The sequence below is a fragment of the Sylvia atricapilla genome, chromosome 1, assembly GCF_009819655.1.
Source record: "Sylvia atricapilla isolate bSylAtr1 chromosome 1, bSylAtr1.pri, whole genome shotgun sequence".
Lineage (NCBI taxonomy): Eukaryota > Metazoa > Chordata > Aves > Passeriformes > Sylviidae > Sylvia > Sylvia atricapilla.
This window is the reverse complement of record NC_089140.1, coordinates 109,664,132-109,685,932: the sequence shown is the minus strand read 5'-3', so window position 1 is coordinate 109,685,932 and position 21,801 is coordinate 109,664,132. Positions and strand designations below refer to the sequence as shown.

Sequence of the window (21,801 nt, the reverse complement as noted above, 5' to 3'; positions counted from 1 at the left end):
TGTGGGCTGCCTTTTTAAACAAAATATTGCAAACAATTTCTTCCATTCCAGTACATCCGTTTATGATAAAGTTATTTTAAAAGAGCCTTATGTAACATACAGGCTGGTAATGTTTTTAGGCTGGCACTTATTAATTAAAACACTGAGATTATTCTTTGAAAAACAAAACCCAACAAACAAATCTACAGACTGTACATGAAGGCTGTCTGGTTCTCTTTTACTGTTTAATTTCTATTACAGTTGTTATTTTTGGTCCATCTCCAAGGCACATTGAAGCATTGTATCCCTCTGAACTTAATTAGGTTAATGTTTCATGTTTGTAGGACAGCTTCTTAGATTTTTTAATAGCTCTAGTGCTAGGTTTCAGTATCTTGTTCTGGTTCCTGACACCTCTCATTAGTGACCTCTGCAATCAAGTTCCTGTGCTGTGTATTAACTCAATAGTTAACATTCAGTAGTGTGACACAGCATCGTTTATTTATGTAGCTATAAGTCTAGCAGAGTTTAAAGAAAACATACTTCTGAAATCCGCATGTTCTCATAAAACAGTTCATTTATGTCATGTAGCTTTAAATTCCCATCACAAGAATTACTGTTCTGAAACTTCACCCCTTCATAAGGTGGGAGCAAACATTTGCTGGAACTAAGTATTGTGTACATAAGAGTAGTCTAAGCTTGTCTCTAAGTCCTTGTGACCTTTTCGATTTTGCCCAGGGTGTTTTTATAGTAGCTGCCACATTTGCCTTTTTGGATTGTGATATTTTTTTCTGTTTGGACAAAATCCCTTCTGAGGACTAATGTAAAATCATAAGAATTGATTCATTTGGGATTAATTATGTAAAATTAGTTACAGTGAATTGCATTTTGACCCTAGCCCTCTTTATCATATCTCATTCCTTTGAAATTATTCCTTCATATTCTTCAAGCATTTTTAATCTCCCTCCTTGTGGTTGACATTGTATTAAAAAAGGAGTAAAAGTTAGAACAAATTGTGTGCAAAGTAATAGACGTAGCTGTTACATTCTGCATTAGTCATTTTCAAGACCAAGGCTAGCGAAGTTGCAAATAAAAGGAATAAAACCAGGTATGAAAAAAATCTCATATTAGCCTGCAGATGAAGCTTAGTATCATTCTGTATTATCTTTCTTTCTACAGACAAGAATAAGTGGATCACAACAAGGCAACTTAGCTGTTGTTTTGTAAATACTCCATTACCCTGTAGTAACAAAGTTATTAATCATATTCAAGAATTAGAATTGAAGGGGGAAAAATGCTTCCAACTGGGACATTCATGCTGCATTTTTATTCTTATAGGATAAGATATATAGTTAATTAGGATTACTATGTTGATTTTTATAAAAATTTTAATTTCATATGGTATGTACTTACCTAAATAGTGCCTGAGAATTTAATTAACTAGTAATTTTATTTTTCATCTACTTAATAGTTTTGGCAAATGAAAATATTTTATTGCAACTTGTATAGCACAATATCATAATGTAACATCCATATATCATCAAGATTAATAGATTCATGCATAATGAGTCAGAGTCAAGCTGATTCAGTGATATCATCTGTAAAATAATTTTTGTTACTAATCTTGAATAGAGTGTCAAATGAAGCTGAATGCCATTTTCTCTCATTTATAGCGAGCAATGATTTTTCGTGAACACTACTTAAGGATTCCTTGATTGAAAGGTTTCATTATTATAGAAAGACAAAACTGAAAATGTTATGATTCTTTCTGTAGCAATACATGATCTTTTCCTAGTCTATGTGGATTCATAGAAATGAACAGAAACAAGAATAAAGGGAACATAAAAAATGGGTAGGTAGAGGAAGAAACAATCCAATATATATATATCATTTTAAGGTGTTGTAAAATCTTCCCATTAACCTCTCTAAGAACATGATCAGTGTAATTTAAATAATTCACTTTTATTGGAAAAGTGTTTTCAAAATGTTAATAAATTTTGCATATGTCTACACTGCAGCAAGAAGATCTGGTAGCTGCCTGCACAGGCAAGTTATATTTTTAAATAATTTATCTGCAATACTGGCAGTAATGCCATCATAGCAGCACATCAGGAAAGCTGTCTCAGATTAGTATTCTACAAATGCTGTTAAATACTCTGCAGGGAAATTTCTGCAACTGCAGTAGAGATGCTACAAGAATCTAAGGTGCATGAACTACATCTAGGTTCACAGTATAGACATTAATTTGACTGTAAATTTATATTGCTTCATTCACCTTCATTTAAAATAATATGAGAACAGTGAAATTATTTCAATGTCATAATTTTTCATCAATATACACTAATTGGATAAGCATTGACAGGTACAGATATTTACTCATTTTATTGTTGGCTTAAATTGTTTCTGCTAGTCTTGTGTATATTTTCCACATCTCTTCTAGGTTGTTACTTAATATGCAGAGATTTAAAAGATTCTGAAGTCTTTGGATGGTGACCTTATTATAAGTACAAGTTTAATGGAGAAAAGGTAGAGTTACTATAATAAGAATATTTCATTAATGCACTTAAAAATAAGAATTGAGCATATAGAATGAAATAACAATGCTACAAATATAGAGGGGCTTGATTTTAATTGTTTACATATGAATATATTTATATATTTGATAAATTATTTCTCACTATGTGTCCAGTAGATATGCAATACAATACAAAACAGGTATATGTCAAAGGCAGAAACTCAGAAACAACACAAAATAAGCCTGAATCTGTCACTTTAAATTTTTCATGATGCAGGGTACCTTATGGTGTAGTTCTAGTTACATTCTCTTCTTCAAATTCCTCTCTTTATCTTTGTATCTCATGCACTGAGCTTGTTGTCCTGGCTATTTTGCTCAACAAATCCTGTATTTCCCTGACTATTTTTACTTCATGTCAGATACACCTATGCAGTTATTTTGTGTTTATCTACTTATTTAATTCTTGTTTATCAAACTGATATTTCTGTAACTAGCTTGATACCTCTTCAGGTGCCAGTTTTCCTGTCCAATGTCTTGCTGTTTTCCATTACTGCACAGGTCTTTTTTTCTTCTTTCCTGTATTTTGTGTTGAGCTAGGAAGGCTTTGATAGTATTTCTCTGGGCCTATTTTTGGCATAGGCTTTTTGTCTGCTGTATCTTCATGGCAAAAGGATTTTTTTGGTGGTGTTCTTCTAAGAGTTCTTTCAAATATATATGTGCTCAAGTTATGGATGTGTGTGTGATGTAACCCTGTGACCACAGGTTTTGTTCCATCTTAGCTGCCTGTGCAGGACCCATATTAAAGTGTCCTTTAAGTCTCACATGTGGGCATAAGAGGGTGGTAATTATCTTTCCTCCCCTGGTTTTCAGCTCCAATAGGCTAATGGGACTTTTAAGTGCTCATTGTGATGATTTGCTTGTGTTCTTGACTTCCTGTGTTACTTCTTTCCCATTCTTACTTGCAGATTAATTTTGTTCCTTGCTCCATGTCTTATGTAAATGATATGAGTATCCTTTGAAATCTGTGTGTATCATCTGTCAAGCTGAAAGTCACATACATTTAAATGATATATTAAGTACTGTTAAGTCATCCTATTTGCAAGAAGATAATTTACATGTCTTTATTTAGATCCTTGCTATGTTTTAAATCCTCTTGGATTTGAACCAACTAAACTGGTTATGTGGGGTGTTGGAAACTAGATTTTTTTTTTCATTTAGTTTCTTTTGTAAAAGAAACAGCTACATTGCTGTTACAGGATATTTGTAATATACTCCCAGCAAAGAATTCTGTTTCATATAGTTTGCATCTTTAGTCAGAATATGCATTTTTTTAACTAAATTTTAAATATTAAAGAGATTGTGTGTGTTTTTTAAACCAGTGTGCAACCTTTTAAGTACTACTAGCCTGAGGCAATCCCATCTGCAGTAAATTGTGTGATAAAATCTTTGTTGATAGCAGTAAGGCCAAAATTTCACTCCAGACTTTCAATAGTTTTCTTCCTTTTAAATCCTTGGGGGTTTTAATCAAAATAATTTAGGGAATCAAAAGAAAAGTGTCTTGGACCCTTGCTTGTATAATTCCCATTTTTTTTTGTAGATCAGGACAATGGATGATGACCTCAAAGAATCTTTAACTAAAAAAAAAAAATTGCCAAAGAAAACCCTAGACATATTTGATAACCAAACGCCACAGAATGGAGTGATTTTTTTGGTATATCACCAGTAAAGCAGTGCAGTTGAGATATTATACAGAATAGTCTTAGAACTCTAACGACTTTAATGAATTAATTGAAACTTACTTAGAAAAATTAAATAGAATAATTATTCTTGACAAAACTGAGATAAATAGGAACTTGTACAGTTATTTGGAGATTACTTACCCAAGCAAATACTCAAAGATGAAAATTTTATGCCATCTATATTAACACATTTTTGTTGTGCTTTGCATTGGAAATAAGCTGGAGGAAAATTCTATTGAATGTGAAAGTTGTGTTTGTGACCAATTGTGCCTTGATAGATATGAAGAGTCAACTTTATCCTGAGAAAGGAGCTGGAATTCCAAGCGTGTGTTTAAACCTTCATAAGGAACAATTCCAATCTATTTTTAAAGACAGAAATGTAACCAATTGTGCTTACTGGGAACAGCCCAGCTTTGTGTTGAGAATGAAGCTCAACTAAAGAGCATGTGATTAAGTTTTCATTAAAAAAATATTTCTAATGTATTTTTAAAGATGGCAAAGACGTTAACTTTGAAGCAGGAAACAGAAGCTTTGTTATTGAAAGTTACTGAGCTAATTAAGCAGCTAAAGGCTGATCATGAGGGAGAAAAATCTTTGGAGTTGGAGAAATAGTGAAGAAACAAGCTTGGCATGAATATTGATTGTATGTCACGTTGGATGCTTCAGCCACTCCTCACAGCCATGCAAGAAGGTACTGATTTTGAAACTAAGAATATTTGTAATTTTTCAGTCAGCTCATTACCAAGAGTAAAAATCCAGATATGACTATATTTGTGTTGCTATAAAAGGATTACAATATTTACATTTCCGAACTTGGTACACTTGGATACATATTTGGGAAAAAAGTGGGAAATACTATTAAATGTTCAGCATTTTCTCAGAAATAACATAAGAGTAGACAAAACAATTAAGATAATAATAAATACTTAGTTTGGGGCAAGAAATGAGAAGCCAAAACATAATTATAAAATAGTATATTTGAATTATACTACAGATTAAACTAAAAATAAAAAATAAATTATTTGTTTTGAGAAAAATTAAAATGCAATAAATTTTAACAAAATTCTCATATATATATAATACAAATTATTTGACATAGCCATAGATATGTATCCTTAAAGCCCCAGATTCTGAGGGCATTTTCATTACCTTTTGTAGATATCTTCAGAATAAAGCTTCAAAAGGAACTTCTTAGCAGTTTGTTGTTTGTGTTCTGGCTCATTGGCAAAAGCGGGTATCGCCTGAACCTAGGCTTTAGGAAAGTAGCATAATTTGTCACAGTAATTTGCTAGATGTAAAATCAAGGTTGTACTCATGTGAATATTCTGGTGCACATCACCCAGAGGTCTTTGACAAACATCTCACGGTCCAAATCATGGTGGCAGTGCAAGAGTCCTCCAGGATTGTATTTGGTGATGGGCAAGTGCTACATGAAGATCAGTGTGTAATGAAGGCCAGCCAGTTTAGTCCCAAATGCTTTCTACCCCTGTCCCTGAAGGCAGAGTGTCAAATAGTACCCCCCTAACAACACAGGAGAAGAGTGTTTGTTTGTTTGCTTTAGTCAATGGCTAACTTTTGACTTGGAAATTAGAAACCTGTGTTAAGGTTCCCAGTCTGCAGAGATTGCTCATCTAAAAAGCAATTGCCTCTTATGCACTGTTTATGATGCTTTGAAAACAGGAAGAGATTAAATAAAGACTCTGAACTAAAAATCACTGACAGGTTAGAGAATGCTTTCAGGAGCAAATCTGTGGCACTGAAAGGTCCATTTACAGAAGTAAAGAGCTGCAACCATAGTAGCTCAAGTTTTGAGCTACAGAGGTGTTACCTTTTACTTTTTCATGTTCTTACCTACAGTGATGTAGCTGTAAATTTTCTTTGTGTGTTGCTATACATTTCTGCTGCTCTTTCTTTAGTGTTTAGCATTTTCTTTAAATAACAAAAGGTTAGAATTGTAGAATATAATCAGCACATTTTCTGTTCTGTTAGTGTAAGCAATGATGCAGCATTTTTTTTTAGAAGGCGAAATAAAGCAGTATTAACTTTAGCTGTGAAAATTTATGAGTTCCTTCTCCCTTGGATTATTAGTGGGCTATGTTGGTATGATGTCATGTCCTTGGAGTAAATTCGGTAATTTTCAGGATGATAAATTTTCATAGTACTATCTTCAAGACAAAAAAATATACTAACATGGAATTGAGGATAAAGACCCTCAGGGATGTTATAATTATCTCTAATCTAAGTATTACAAACTCAGGAGATTAATTATGAGTTTGCATGACCCATTCGAAGTAGACACTGGATCCTGTTATTTCTTCAGACTTACCTTGGTTTCCATGATTCCTAGTTCCTGCTGTATCTGTGTCCTGTAGCACACTCGGGTAATTACATTGATGTAACCAATCTTCAGAAACTGCTTTCTCTGAAATAGAACAAAAATATGATATAAACGAAATTTTGTTCATCCTAATGTTAGGCACCAATTTGTACAATGTAGAAAAGCCACTTGTTCTTGCAATATGTCTAACTTTTAGTAGCAATGAAATAATAATTTTGCAAATTTTTGATTTATGTGTTGCTAACACAGCAAGATTTATTGACTGTTAAGGAATTACACTGAATATTTCACAGCTACTTCTCAGAGTTAGTGTTTTTTACATCACTGAAATGTGCTTCTCTCTCAAATTTATGGCAAAGTTTACTGTTCTTGAGATATCCTCATTTTTTTTCTCATCTGATATTCTTACTCTACTTTCTGTAGTTTTATCCCAATAAATTTCCCATCAGCTGCTGCAGAGCCCCACCCGTAATAAGCTTTCTTTTCCTAGGTGAAATAAGATAAAATACATGTTGCTATTTAGCAACCAGTGCTCTAGTCACCTATTTTTTTGTAAAGACCCATAAGAAATTTATGCCAAAGTCAGAAAAGAAAATGCAGCAAACTGAATTAAGACTGACTGAGTGGCAGTCACAAGATAATACTTCTGTATGGCAACAAGATTATGTTTTGTGTGACAATGAGAAATGTTTTGTTTGTTGGTTTTGAGTTTGTATCTTTAGTTTAACTTTCCTGAAACCATGTTTAGTTTGGGAAGTGTCTCTGAACTGAAAATTGTGTATCAAGAGGATGTGGGATCTGTACTTGCCCTGTTCTTTCTCTGCACCAACATATGTCATACATCACCATAGCTGGAGGCTAGGAAGCTCGGTAGAGCTTTTCTTGTGTCATGATAACCTCCTCTACATATGCCTTAAGGCGAGGTGTTTTCATTTCCTTCAGAAAAACAAAACCTCCCCAGCTTTGAACAGTTGCTTGACTTACATATTAGGATGACTGAGTATGAGTTTGTAAACCAGATTCACTCCTAATGCAATATCTGGTGATCTTTTTTCATCAATGTCCTTTCTCAGCCTTCAAAGAAGCATATCGCAAAATTTTGCAAGTCTTAGCATTATGACAAGATATTTCCTAATCTCACTAGTTATTCATGGTGTCATTCAGATATTCACATTTTCTTATGCTAATTATCTTTTTAACAGAATATTAAATGTGTCTTTAAGATTCCTTGGAGCTACGATGGCATTTTGATTATAAAAGCTGTCAGCTGCTGCAGGTACAGAACCAAATATGTAAGAAACAGCCAACAGAGAGATTCGAGAGGAAATAGACTTCGTGAAGAAACACAGCCCTCTGCTGGAAGAAAAGCTGAATCCAAGGACAAAGCTGTGGAGGATGTATGGAAAGGTAAATCCACATCAGACATAGAGGTTTATTTTAGCTTCTTTCCAGTATTTAGGTGCCCTTTTAGAGAGCAGCAGTCTGCTGGAAGTACCAAAGTCTGCTGCTTTACATTTTGTTATGCCCGTATCACAACATACACTCACTCAGTGCTGGCAGAGGGGAGGATAATGCTGTTTGCCTTTAATAAAAGTCTCTGAAGCATACATGGAATGTAATTCTAACTTTGTAAGATGCTTTCATGTGGGATTTTTCTTGGGAAAGGTAGAAACCACATTTCTGATATTTGCGGAGATTCTCTTCACTTTTTTTCCCAGATGTCTGTGTTTCAGAATATGGGGATATCAGAAGCTGTCAAAGAAAGTTTACAAAATTTAATTATTCTTTAGTGCTGATGTACCTTTTTCCTAATATATTTACATTACTTTCCTAATGGGAATAGTTGTGGTATTTATTTATTGTAATATTAATAATATTTTTTATGATAAATGCCTGATGTGGAGGATGCCAGTCTAAATAATCAAAGTAGAAGATAGTTGCAGGTAGCTTAAAACTGATTTATAAAATTGGAGTGATACTGTGTTACCTCAAGTTTAGATATTAGGAATAATTATTATGCTTTCCATTTATTTTCTATAATACGTTTTAAGTACAAATGTGGAATACAATCTCCCTTACAAGGTACTCACGGTCTAAAATGGTCCTTTTTTTTTATTAAGTGATTCATAATGTTGTCTCCTTTAATTTGTTTAATTTTGAATTCAACTTTGGGGAACTCCGCAGTCATGTCAAAATACTTCTAAAATGAAAATGCTAATTGCCTATTACACAAATAATATTAGAACTATCATGAATTAGTTCTGAGTTATGAAACACATCACCATTCTATCAGTGCTATATGTTTGAAGTTGTAATTAAAAATCAAGTTGGTAACATTTTTTAAAGTTGTGCCTTTTTTTCATGTTAGTGTCCTAAAACATATTATATGCAGCTGAAATATTGAGATGTACTAAAATAAAACTCATGAAATAAACCTACTAATTTTTTTAAGGCTAATTTAAACTCCTTTTTTTTCCAGAGGATTTTTCCTTTCTTTCCAAAAATTATCACCATATATCACAAGAAGATAGACTTATTGTTACTGTATTTTTATGTCTTTATATATATGTATTTGTCTTATTTATAGGTTTCATTTCAACAGAATTTTTAAATGTCAAGTAAATGATCTGTGACTTTTATTGTGCTCTGATTTAACTGTTTGTTACTCAGGCTTGGGGTTTCCTGCCATGATCTTTAAAAAGCAGCAGATACTTAGTTACCATTGCAATTAAAATAATTATTTAATTTTGAATCTCTAATTTTTAATATCCTAGTTTAAACAGTGAAGTTAATCCAGATTCTAATAAAAATTTTATATCATGCTATTTTTTCATATTTGTAATATTTTAAAAAGCAGAGAAAACACACATGTATATCTCTGTTTGAGAGTTGTTACAAACTGAGTGCCCCAGTATTATCTATCCCATTAAAAAAAAATCGTCATTGCATTGTCTGCAAACATTGCACAGCCTCTAAGAGATGTTTCAGTAATGATTTTGTCAGGTTGCTGAGTGAAACCTCAGTGGCTTCTTTGCACATTATTTCTTTCTTTCTGCTCCAGAGGTCACTATCTTCCCATGAAAGTAGCCACCTTTTCAAAAGAACTCCAAAATTCTGTGAAATGAAAGTCCTCTTACTAACATTTCTTTAAATTATGCAATTTTATGGCACAGTCTGTTGTCTTTCCCTGGCACTTCAACTTTAAACATCAATTTTTAAACTGACAAGGATCAGACAAATCTTGGAATTGTTTTTATTTCAAACATTATGTATGCTTTTTTAATATAAAATATTTCAGAAAACTTGTTTTCTGACATCAAAAATATGCAGTGATGTTCATTGCAAACTCATAGAAACACAAAAGACAATGAAAAAGATTGATAAATAATCTGAAAAAAGATACATGTGTGCATGAGAAAATTAAATATGCTGATATGCCATTGAGTCAATACAAATAAGAGCTATCCACTATTGGCATTATAATTTCCAGTTGGTTTTAATAGTAGCACTCAAACGATAGGAATTTTGCTTTTAGAAATTATTTAAATTCTCTTGGTTCTTTCCTTCAATTAAAACAATAGAATTATACATAAGTGTTTGCCTCTTTTTTCTTAGCTTGCATTAGCAGAATAAGGAAGACATGATGTCCTGAATCATATCCAAATATAAAGTTCCATGAATCAACTCCTAAAGCATGCCATTTTTGCCTCATATTGCTTGCTTATGAATTTTGAACCCCTTTGACAGGACATTTTGCCATCATTCTTATTCAATGCACAAATTACTCGAATTTATCAAAATACCTTTTCTACCTTTCTTTTTTTTTTTTTTTTTTTTTTTTTTTTTTTTTTTTTTTTTTTTTAACAAACCAACAAAATCACTTTAATGGATAGGTAGCTTCCATATGGTAGTGACTTATGTTGTAGTTTCCTACCTGTAACCTCTTGTCAAGTTGTTAACCCCTGAATTATCAAGTAGAGCTGTAGTAACAATTGAACACCACCAATGGCCAATAACTGACAAATAATCCTTCCTTTCTATCTCTGAATATAAAAAGAGTCAGCACCAAGAAAAATTGTGCCAAAGAACAAGAATATCAAGTATTTGATGTTTGGTAGGAGGCTATACTTGACTTTGCTGCATATGCCCATGGCTCATTGCCAGCTTCTATCTGGCAAAGTAGCAAGTGACACAGTGGCCTTTTCTTTTTCACTTGAGATGAGGAAAGCTCACAGGAATAACTGAAAGGCAGCAATAAATTTTTGAAATATCTTAAGTGGCTGTAGCAGACACTTCTGTACCACAGCCATGTGACAGCACCTGCTCTTCAAATACCATGTATTTAAAAAACAGTGCATGTTAATTATGGAGTATATAAATTTCATAGTAAGTCATGAAATTTGTTCCATCTTCTTCATTCAGAACTACCTGGGCTCCCTAGGAATTTATATTCCCGTTTCATAATTCAAGTTGTGCTCTGTACTACCTGAGTTGAGTCAGCATCAGCTCTCTGGAATACCACTGTTCTGGTATTCCAGAGAGTTGATGTTAAGAAGTGCCTCATGTACAGCAGGGATTGAAAATCTGTCCTGCTCACTGATGCTTTATTCAAGGCAGTAAGACTAATGCCAATGGTTGAGTTGTATGTGCAAACTGGTGTCCTTGGTAATCTCATTTCAGTAAATGTCAATTTCCCATCCAGCACAATCTTTGCAAGGAATTGTCCCGTCTCCCGTTCCCTGTTTCTTCTAAAGGATCATTTCCATTTGAGATCACTATAGAGTCGGCCTCATTAATTTATGTAAGAGTTCTAAAAGAGCATTTACAGAGCTGAAGAAATGTTTCTTGTTACCCATTTTCATATTTTCTAAAGAAATTAGGACTTTAATGGGTGTGTGTTATCTACAGATCCATTACTGCCAAGTCCCTTCAAAATGAAGACACTGAAATTCTCTTACTACAGGAACTCTGTTTCCATACACTGATCCATTCAGCTCATAGGAAGTACTATGAATGGAACATACTGATGTTTTGTAGATGAGATAATTTGTAGAGGAGAATTCTATTTATTGGAGTAACAGTGGAATTTCATGAAGTTCCTGGCAACAGCATTACATTCCTCAGAGAGATGGCCTTTGTCTGTGAGGCAACTGGGTGATTCCACAATGCTGTGACAGTCATTCTCTATGCATTTAAACATGACTGTAAACTAAGAGAGCTACTCTTACCACCAGCACAGGTAATAATACCTATAAGAGCTGTTATTCACTTCTGCTCAGTGAATGCCTCTTTGCCAAAGATCATTCTCATCTTTATATATCTGAGGATCGTATGCCACAGGCCAACCCATCTCTGCCAAGAAATCATTGAACTCCAGAGGTTGTTACTAGTGGAAATAAACATTGTCATTTTCATTGTTTAAAGCTAGCAGCACAGGGCCAGACACTGTAAAAAGACAAAAAGTAAGCAATGTGAAAAACTGATTGTCATGGTTTAACCTCAGTAGGCACCTGATCCCCACATAGTGTCTCACTCACTTCCCCTGAGCCAGGATGGAGTGGAGAATCAGAAGGGTAAAAGTGAAAACAGACACTTGTGGAAAGAAAGACAATTTAAAAGAAAAAGAAGAAGCCATATACACAAGGAAAACAAAGTAAGAAATTAATATACCACTTCCATGGGCAAGCCGTTCAGCCCTCTCCATGAAAGCTGGGCTCCATCACATCTGACGGTTGCTTAAGAAGACAAACACCATCACTGACAAACAACCCCTTCCTCCCTGCAATTAGGTATGCTGAGCCTGATGCCATATGGTTTGGGATATCCCTTTGGTCAGTTGGGGTCAGCTGTTCTGGCTGTGTCCCCCTCAACTCCTTGTGCTCCCCCAGCCTGCTTGCTGGTAGGGTGAGATGCAGAATCTCTGTGTAAGCCCTTGACTCTGTGTAAGCCCTGCTGACAGCCCTGTGTGGAAACAACACCATTTCCAGTACAAAGCCACAACATAACATCATACCTGGTACTATGAAGAAAATTAACTAGATCCCAGCCCAAACTAGTATACTTATACAGTGCCCTTTGTAATGCCTGCTTGCAGTTCTAAAATCTCTTTTGTAAGCTTGTCTACCATGAAACACAAAACAAAATCTTCAAGTAACTGAGAGAGTAGAGGGTACCATGAGTGAAATTTTCATTTGATGTACAAAATAGGAAGAATTATTATTCTGTTTAAACTGTATGTTTAGCTGTACTTCTTTACTAAGATGTGTTTGAATAAAACAAGACACACAGTGGGATTTGGGAGTAAGGTATCCCAATCACCTCTGTGAAAGGACCCACTCTCAGAGATACCTAAAGAAGAGGTCATAGTACCTGTAGACATTTTCTCCCAGTTTTGTTTTCAGTTCTTTCTTCAACAAATATTTGGAATTAAAAACTGTGATTGTTTTGCTTACTGTTTATAGTACTCTATATGCCATAGTTAAGAGCTGCACCTGACTAAAATAATGTGAGTTGGTTGTGTCATTTTCAGTTTGCTTAGATTACAAACATCAGGAACTTTATTTCAAAAACTGTTTAGTGCTCAGGACCTTGGAAACATCTCTTTTAGTCCCAGGGGAGTACTTGCTGCCTGCCTCAGGATCTTAGAAGTTACTTAGCCTTGAAGCAGAAAGTAACCTTGACTTTTGAAAGACACAGCACTCTTACAGTATATTTTGACCTAGGTATTATCAACATCAGGAACTCATTTCTTTGGCTAATATGACTGGTGCTTTTGATGTCTGCTCTCCAGGGAGATCTGTGCTTGCAAGTCAGAGCAGAAACATTTACTGACACATTCTTGAACAAGAGAAGGTTGCTTAGATGCAATAATCCCATTTCTGTAAGACATTGCACCACTGTGGATCTCTTTGTCATTGGCACTAAAGAGCAGAACAAAATAAGGATTTCAGCTCTCCCTGTAATAAATTCACCCCCAATTTGGGAGCAGGAGGCACCTTGGTAACATGCATTCACTCAAACGATGCTGCTGTTTGAGGAGTTCTGGCCTTGCACTCGTAAAGTGTCAATGCACTTGTAATATGATCCAAACTGTCCATGCCTCGGGAAGGATGAGTCAGTGTAGGATAAAAAAATGTATTTTTTTTCTCTAAGATGGATAGCTTAGCAACACTGGAGATCTAAGTGTCTCTCTCTGACTTGTTTCTCTTTTCACTGTGTCTAATTTTTTCCTATTTTGATCTTAATCTTTACAGTGAATTTCTAAGTCTTGGTTTTATTGAGTCAGGATAATTTTGAAGTTATATTAAAGATATTTTTCTAATTATATTTTACTACCTCTAAGGTAGATCCACAGTCAACACATTTGCTTTTAGTTAAATAAGATTTCACTTCTTAATTTCAGAACCTAGTTTACACTCTGAAAAGAATATTATTATATGAAAAATTAAAGTTGTGGTCATATATTTTATATATAGCTAAAGTATTTTATTACACAAAAACTGAGATCAGAATTTTGTAATAACACTTGAAAAAGCTGTAGTGACTTCCGAAAATTGCCACGTAATTCTCCAATTAACATCACTATGTATGTCTAAACAAAAGGAGAGGTGTGTGAAAAGTATGAAATAATACTTGTTTTTAGTGTATATGAGCCTGGGAATGCAAGCTTAACAATGTCTTCATAATGTTTGGAATTTTAATTATTGTTTAAATATGTATATGGAGATGATCTGATCAAATACTCATTAGCTCCTTTGTGGGTTCCAGCTGAGAGAAATCAGAAAGCATGGACCTTGATTCTGTAACTTGTTAAGTTCATTGCAAACCTCATGTTGATTTTAATTATGGTAAAGATCAGGTACTGAATAAGATGTATTACCAGAATGTCATGTGATTTATTACTATGCATTCAGATAGTCTGATTATAATAACTGTTGCAAGAGCTGATTTTATCATGTAACACTAGAAAAAATATTGTCAAAAGTATATATTTTCCTATTTTCTTTCATTTTTTTTACTATTCTATCATATATATACTATTAAACTTTATTCCTTATTGATTTGTACTAATAGAGTGTGATCAGCAGCTATTCAGTTTTTTCCTGTTGTAGGCAAATTGCTGTAGTTTTAGAGTTGAAGCCTTAAGGTGTATGTAATAGTAAATACTTCTATATATCGTCAACTTTCTTCACTAGGTTATATTCTCTGTGACTTTGGGGTTCTTCTTTGTTCATTATTCCTTTCTTTTTCTAAAACTATTTTCATTATTTTCAATGTGCTTTAAGAAGAACTCTGTATTTTAGGACCTTTCTAAGATGCCTTATGATTAATTTTCATTTCTGTGATACAGTTTTCTGAAATGGGTTGAAAGGTAATACAGAGTATTCCAACTTAAGCCACATCAATGATTTTAAGAGGGATGTATTACTCTCATTTCTTATTCTAATATTTTCCATCCCATTTCTAGCTTAATTTAACCTTCTTAGCTTCTTTAACTCTGCTAAATGTTCAGTAGACTTTCTGGGTGTTTGTGGAAATATGTACATGTTTCTCTCAAACAGTTTTAAGATGTGCCTAATTTTTCTGATCTTCTACTTTGAGTTTGGGCACAAAATGATATGTACTGTTTTATTCCCCAGTTGCTTAGTTTGTCCTGAAATTTTTCAAGAAAATTTTATCTTGTTTTAACCTTTCCTGCTGTAATCATATTATATGCAGACCTTTAATTTCATTACTCCTGTCCTTTCAAATAGTTTGTAAATATATCAAAACAACAGATATAGTTTTTTGAGATACCATCCTTCAACCTATTTTTTCAATGAAGATTCAGCATCTGATCTTACTTCTTCATTTTTTATTAATATTGGAATTTTTTATCTTGTCTTGTGACTACTTCACTTTTTAAAGTTTTTTTGTGCAAGATTTTATTCAGTTCTCTCTGAATTCTGTCATTCTGTCACAGGTCTTAGCTTGCTAAGTAGTTATAGGGCAGCATGGGCAGTTTTTCTGGGATTTTTGGTAGTCTTGGTGGATATTGGGGTGCTTGAGATTGTTTTGTGTGCAAGAAAGGAAGTGTGATGTTTTCCCGTAGTTAACATTTGTTCTGAGGTGCTTTAAAATTTCTTCATTCTTTTGTCTTTTAAAAGAAGTCACTATATAAGTAAAAGCCCCATGATAATGGTAATAGGTGAATAATACCAAAATTAATCATCTCTACTGACAGAAATATGCCATGTGTGTTTTCTGTTTCACCTAGATATATGATTTCCTTTTCAAGTTACATGACAGTGACTTGGACTCTTGTGCACCCTTAACCTGTTTTGCATGATTGTAAATCAAACTGGAAATGTTAATGATACCGGTTGTTTTGGGAATATCGGCATTTTCAGGAAAAATTCAAGTCGAAAACTCTTTTTTCTATCCCTCAGTAAAGCAGTTACTTTTGGTTTATCAGGAGTTTTGATTTTTTGGGTTTTTTTTTTGTTTGTTTGTTGGTTGTGGTTTTGTTTGTTTTGTTTTAGTTTTTATACCGTGTATTTTAATTTTTTTTTCCAGCTATTTGCTCAACTGGTAATTAAAGTTGTGCTTACATTACAGAGGGAGTAGATCCCTTCAGCTGCCATCTGAGGAGGACTAGAATAGCATAGTCTTGATAGGCATGAGAAAGACAGATTTGTGGTGGCACAGACTTGAAAGACTGCTCTGCAGTTCATATTCTTTTCTTTATGTTCAGTGCCATCACTGAGAAAATGATGAAGATTGCAGGAAAGTGAAGATACTGAGGCTGTTATAAATCAGGCGGCACAGTCTGTGGCTTGCACACACGCATTGTGGCTGATGGTGCTGTAATTTTTCATGACAGCTGCGACTCAGAAAGTTGTAGCTGATAGGCAATATGAGAAGAAAATTACAGACTATGACTGTTACATGTCTGTTGTTAGAATAGTGCCAAATACTATTTATATCTCTCTTTCATCGGTGGTGGGACCTAAGGAAGTCCAAAACTCTGGGCTTCATGCTCACGCTGTACACAGCCTGTGACACCTTGCAAGGTAAGACTTTAGTTCAGCATTAAATGAAATCTTGGAAGAAAGTTTATGAAGACTGTATCTTAAGCAATCTTGCAGAAAATACTATTGACTTAGTGATGAAGCATCTTTATTTTTTTTTTCTCTTGTCTTATTTCAGGGGTTTTTTGGGTTGTACTACAGTAGTTCTCTCCAAAATTCAGGTACTGTTGATCTTAGTTCTGCAGTGGTGGATTTATTTTACAGTATAAGGCACACTGGAATATGTTATTCACCATAACACTTCTCTTGGCATCATGGAGGAAACTTTTTTCTGCCTGCTGAAACAATAATAAAAAAATGGACAAACACCACCAGCCTTGTAAAAATTTTACCTGATATGCCTGTATTTCTTCTGCCTTTTTGTCAAATCCATTCATAGATGTAAAAAAGGGCATTTTTGCAGCCTATAATGAGGCCTATAACCATGTCTCATGGGAGTGTTTTCCTGACAATTATTGTAATTATTAGTATCTTGTTCTGTAATTATGGCAAATTTTCCTTCCTATAATGCTCTTAAACATGCTATTCATAGTGAAAGTAAAATCCTTAATCCCTCCTTTGACCTTGCCTTCAAGTTCGTTTTAGCATGAACCATTGATGCCAGTGAAAAACTTAATTCACAAATTACATTTGTCCACAAAACTCAGTGCAGTGGGCTGATTGAGTGAGGATGGCTCTGAAGCAGATTCAGCCACTAGCAGAGTACTGACTCCTATTTTGATTAGTTAATGTGTGAGGTATGAAACAAAGCCTTGCCTTTAACTACTCCAGTGCCTGCTCAGAGGTCCAATTAGAAGTTGTAATGTTGGCAGGCTTTAAGCGTGAGTGAACTAGTAGCATGAGTAGTTTTGTTATCTGGCTGAAATTGCATCAACTTCCCCTGGTGGATATTTTGAAATTATCTCGTGCTTACCTGTTCAAGGAACGTAGTAGAGAATCAAAATAAATCTTCACTAGTTCAGATCTACTTTACGTTTTCCTTTATGGAGAGGGACTACCTTGAAGTATTTCCAAAAAGATGGATTCACTTTGTGTGTATTTCTATTAGGAATGAGTTAAGGCATTCTGAATTTATTTGGACCAAATACTGTATGAAGTTAAAAGAAATAAAAGAGAAGATTATAAAGGATGAAGAACACCTTGAGGAGTTAGTGAAGCAAAAAGCAAAAATCCAGGAAGATGCAAAGTGTTGGAACAGTAAAGTGAGTCTTGAATATTTATAAACAAGCAAGTAAATGAATATCTTTTATTGAAAAGTATGTGAATGCCTGAATATTTTTTATGTTTGAGAGTTAAGATCCTCTGTAAGAGTAAAAATATAAATAGGAATTTTCAAATAAGAAGTGGTAGATTCTGTAGAACTCTCTTGTTCATTATTTTGTTTTAATGTTAGTTTTCTGCTTTAATTATTAAAAATGTCATAGCCATCTTACAGTTCTATAACTGACCTGGATATTTTTCGGTTTTGGACACATATTTGCCTAATATTTCTTATCTTCTTAAACTATCTAGAATAATTTATGCAGGCAGTGGGACAGCGTAAGTGTCCTCTGAAGTTAGCAGATTTTTTTAACCTGAGATGACATGTGACACATTTTACCTCATGCATAATGATATTCTATTTAACTTAAAATTTCCCTGTTTTCTGCTATATTTGCCTATAATTAATTTTGAAATATTGTATTTTGTAGTCTAAAATCTGAACTGTTGTTCCTCACAGAACCTGACTGTGAGTTTTCAGTTAATTGGCAGCTCCTGTGGAACCAGTAGAAAAAGTCTAGACCAGGATTTAGATGCCACAACAGAACCTGTTATTTTTTTGACCTGTATGTTTGTATATGCGTATGTATACAAATGTAAATAAATATGAAATTCATTCTCTTATACATGCTCAGTACCATTATGGATTGTCCATCCTCATAACTAGGTCCTGCTAAGGATCCAGTGGAATCCAGAATATACATAGGGGATTTCTAAGAAGCTGAATGTACCAAGCATGCCCAGAATTAAAACAAAAAAACCCCTAATTAGCCCCCCTGCAAAAGCAAAGATACAATCATATTAGGGACACCAATGGACTTTTTATTCTAGCTGTGTTTTTTTTCCTATTACTGGTACCAGAAATTGCTACCAACATTGAGAACATGACTATATTAAAATAGAGCTAATACTAATTAATAAGCCTTCTTTTGTCCATTTATTTTGCTTTCTGCATGTATTTCCATCTGGGTTTGATGACCAGACATACCTCAGTAGGCACTACTCCTGGTTATTAAGACCAAGAAAGGACAAAGACAGACATACACAACAGGGATGAGGTGGAGCAAGGAACTGCTCTTTTAGGTGATCATCTAAAGGTGAGCCAAATTAAGGTTAGCAAAAAGCTGACTTGTTATTGACAATTTCCTTCAAAAACATGGCTAAATCGACAAACTGAATGCATGTTTATAAATAATATTGGATATTCAGCTCAAAGTTATTCTTCTGATTATCATAGAACTATTCAGAGGTAATTTACATATTTTGGAGATCAGGAAAATATTTGGATTTTTTTCAGTGGCTTCAGTGGGGTTTGAATAAACACAAATTAAAACATGAAAATTGTCACATACACCAACAAGTTTGAAGACAGAATAAGTGATGTGAACTAATATTTTTCAGCATTGTTTTTCGTAGATATTTTTTCTTGTGTTGATTCATGCTGATTTTAAATTTTATATGTGATCCATTAGGGTTGTTACAACTTTTGACACTGTAAGGACAACTCTGGATTTTCTTTTTATTATACTACTCAGATTTACATTACAAAGGGTATCTGTATGGATTAAACCTGTTTTTTGTGTCTACATGGGCTTTGTTTTTCAAAGATTAGAAGCAACCCTTCTTCTGAAATTGTTCTCATGCTTAACTATTACTCTTCTATTCTTTTGTCTTCATTAATTACCTGCACATTGTGACACTATTTCAAGTAATTCCTGTCAAAATGTTTGCTCTAAAAGCCTTGAAAGAAGGAAAAACATTTCTGAATAATGTTTTTCCTATGTAGTAGCAATTTAAAAACTAGGACATTTTGCTCATACTTAATCAGTTGGAGCTTTTTTTTCCCCCTGAAGATATAGCCAACTCTTTGCCTTTTTCACACTTCACCCAAACTAAATTTAGAAGCATAGAATTGTTTGGATAAGAAGGGACCTTAAAGATCATATAGTTCCAGCCCCTTGCTGAGGTCAGGGACACCTCCCGCTAGTCCAGGTTCCTCAAAGCTCCATCCAACCTGGCCTTGAACATTTCTAGGGTTGGGGCATTATATTACTCAGAGTATTTCATTGAGAAGCTTAACAATTTGAGGTTTTATCTCCTTTTTCTAGGTTAGTAAAGGTGCTTCATTGCAGTTTTTTCTCAGATCATTTACAATTCCTAACCTTTCAGGTTAGGACTTTCATTTCCCAGCTATTTAGGAAGCCATCCAAGTCCAATTGCCAGAACCCTAGAGAGCCCTAGAAAAGTACAACAGAGCTGTGACATTCTGGTCAAGACAACCAGTCCCTCCTTAGCTGCTGGGACATAGTCACAAAGGTTCTTAGGTAAATCTATTCTTCATCAGATGCTTGAGATAACAGTGGGAAATTACATACCATTAAATGTACCTGCATCCTAATTCTGTCCTGATTTTCCCACATGTATTATTCTCTAAGACTTTTATTATCAACCTTGGGACTACTAGACCAAAAAACATACTTGTTGTCTGGTAGTATTCCAGTTAGATTCTCATCACAGTGTAAATTGTAAAGGTAAGTTCTGCAGGGGTGTGGTGATGTTTCAACTTCTGCAGAGGAAGCCCAGGGAAGGAAACAAAATTTATTACGCTTCATGTGAACAGTTATGCCTTTATCCATGTAAAGCCACTTTAAATGATTTCCTCATCCTGTAGATGTTTGTTTCCTCATTTTTCCTTAAGCTCCAGTGATTGATCCATCATTGATTTGAACAGAGAAATTATGAATTCTCCATCCCTGAGAGTGTTCAAGGCCAGGTTTATGGGGCCTGGAGTGACCTAATCTAGTGGAAGGTATGTCTTTCTGTGGCAAAGGGGGTTGGAAGAAGATGACATTTAAGGTCTCTCCCAACCCAAACCATTCTGTGATTCTACAAATCTATGCATGATTCAAATGAAGAGAGATATTGAGGAAAATCTTAAGTCTGAGAAAACTTAAGATTTTCTGCTTAGTTATACCACATATGTCATGTGTAAAGTTATCAGGCTGTGAGTGTGCCCTCACTGAGGCTGTGAAGCCTAAAGATTCTGCTAGGATGCACACTATATCATAAAGCATCCCTGATTTCTCTTTAACAGTATTCCTTTTAAATATATGTTTTAAAAATAGTGTTTAATTATCACAAAGAAGCATGAGAAATTTGTATTGCTTACTTTACAAAATATTTTTGTATAGAATATTTGAATAACAAAGTTGCAGCCCAAGTAGATGAGAGTGTAAAATTATCAGATGCTGCTTCTTAAATGATAAAAACTGTGGAAGAAGTTATTTTTTTCATATAAGTGAATTAAATATACTCGCACACTTGTGTCTTTTGGTTGGCCTGAAATAATTTCAGCTTATGTTGAGGTGTCTGAATGTTTTAATGTTCATTACAAATCCATCAAGGAATGCAATCTACTGGCCATAAATCAAAGGATTCCAAATATTAATGAAGCATTGGAGAGTTTGAAATGTAAAAATTAAGAGGAAGAGGAGAAAAATCTCGATTTTTATGTAAAAAAATAATAAATAGGTAATGCTACCAATATAAATATAGGAAGAAAACTTTAGTTTTGCACTTAAAACATGCCTACAAAATGAACCTTACTTTTATTGTAGGTCTATCTGTAAAAACACCTTGCAACAATTTTGAATTGTTTCAGGCTGAAATTTATCAGCTAACTTTTCTGATTTTACTTGAAAGAAAAATAGCTAAAGTTATGCAAAAGGAAAATACATATCTTGAAAATGAGTAAGATTCTGAAATTATTTTTTGTTAACAGAAATCTCAGTCCCCAAAACATTTTGGTAAAAGCTTTTATGATGTGTTTTTTTCCATTTATGATTTTTATAAACATAGAAACTGAAATACTATTTTTTCTCTGTTTTCTGTGAATTAAGATCT

The 21,801-nt window shown here is 34.1% G+C and overlaps 1 protein-coding gene across 1 annotated transcript; it reads left to right on the top strand.

Annotated features, from left to right (window-relative positions):
• Window positions 1-4,722: 4,722 nt before the first annotated feature.
• CCDC178 (coiled-coil domain containing 178) lies at window positions 4,723-21,196 on the top strand. The gene is given in 8 exon segments (XM_066314600.1): window positions 4,723-4,921; window positions 7,771-7,860; window positions 7,863-7,956; window positions 9,456-9,459; window positions 9,867-9,967; window positions 9,969-10,028; window positions 17,687-17,844; window positions 21,090-21,196. Coding segments are annotated over 8 exon segments (813 nt in total).
• The last annotated feature ends 605 nt before the right edge of the window (window positions 21,197-21,801 follow it).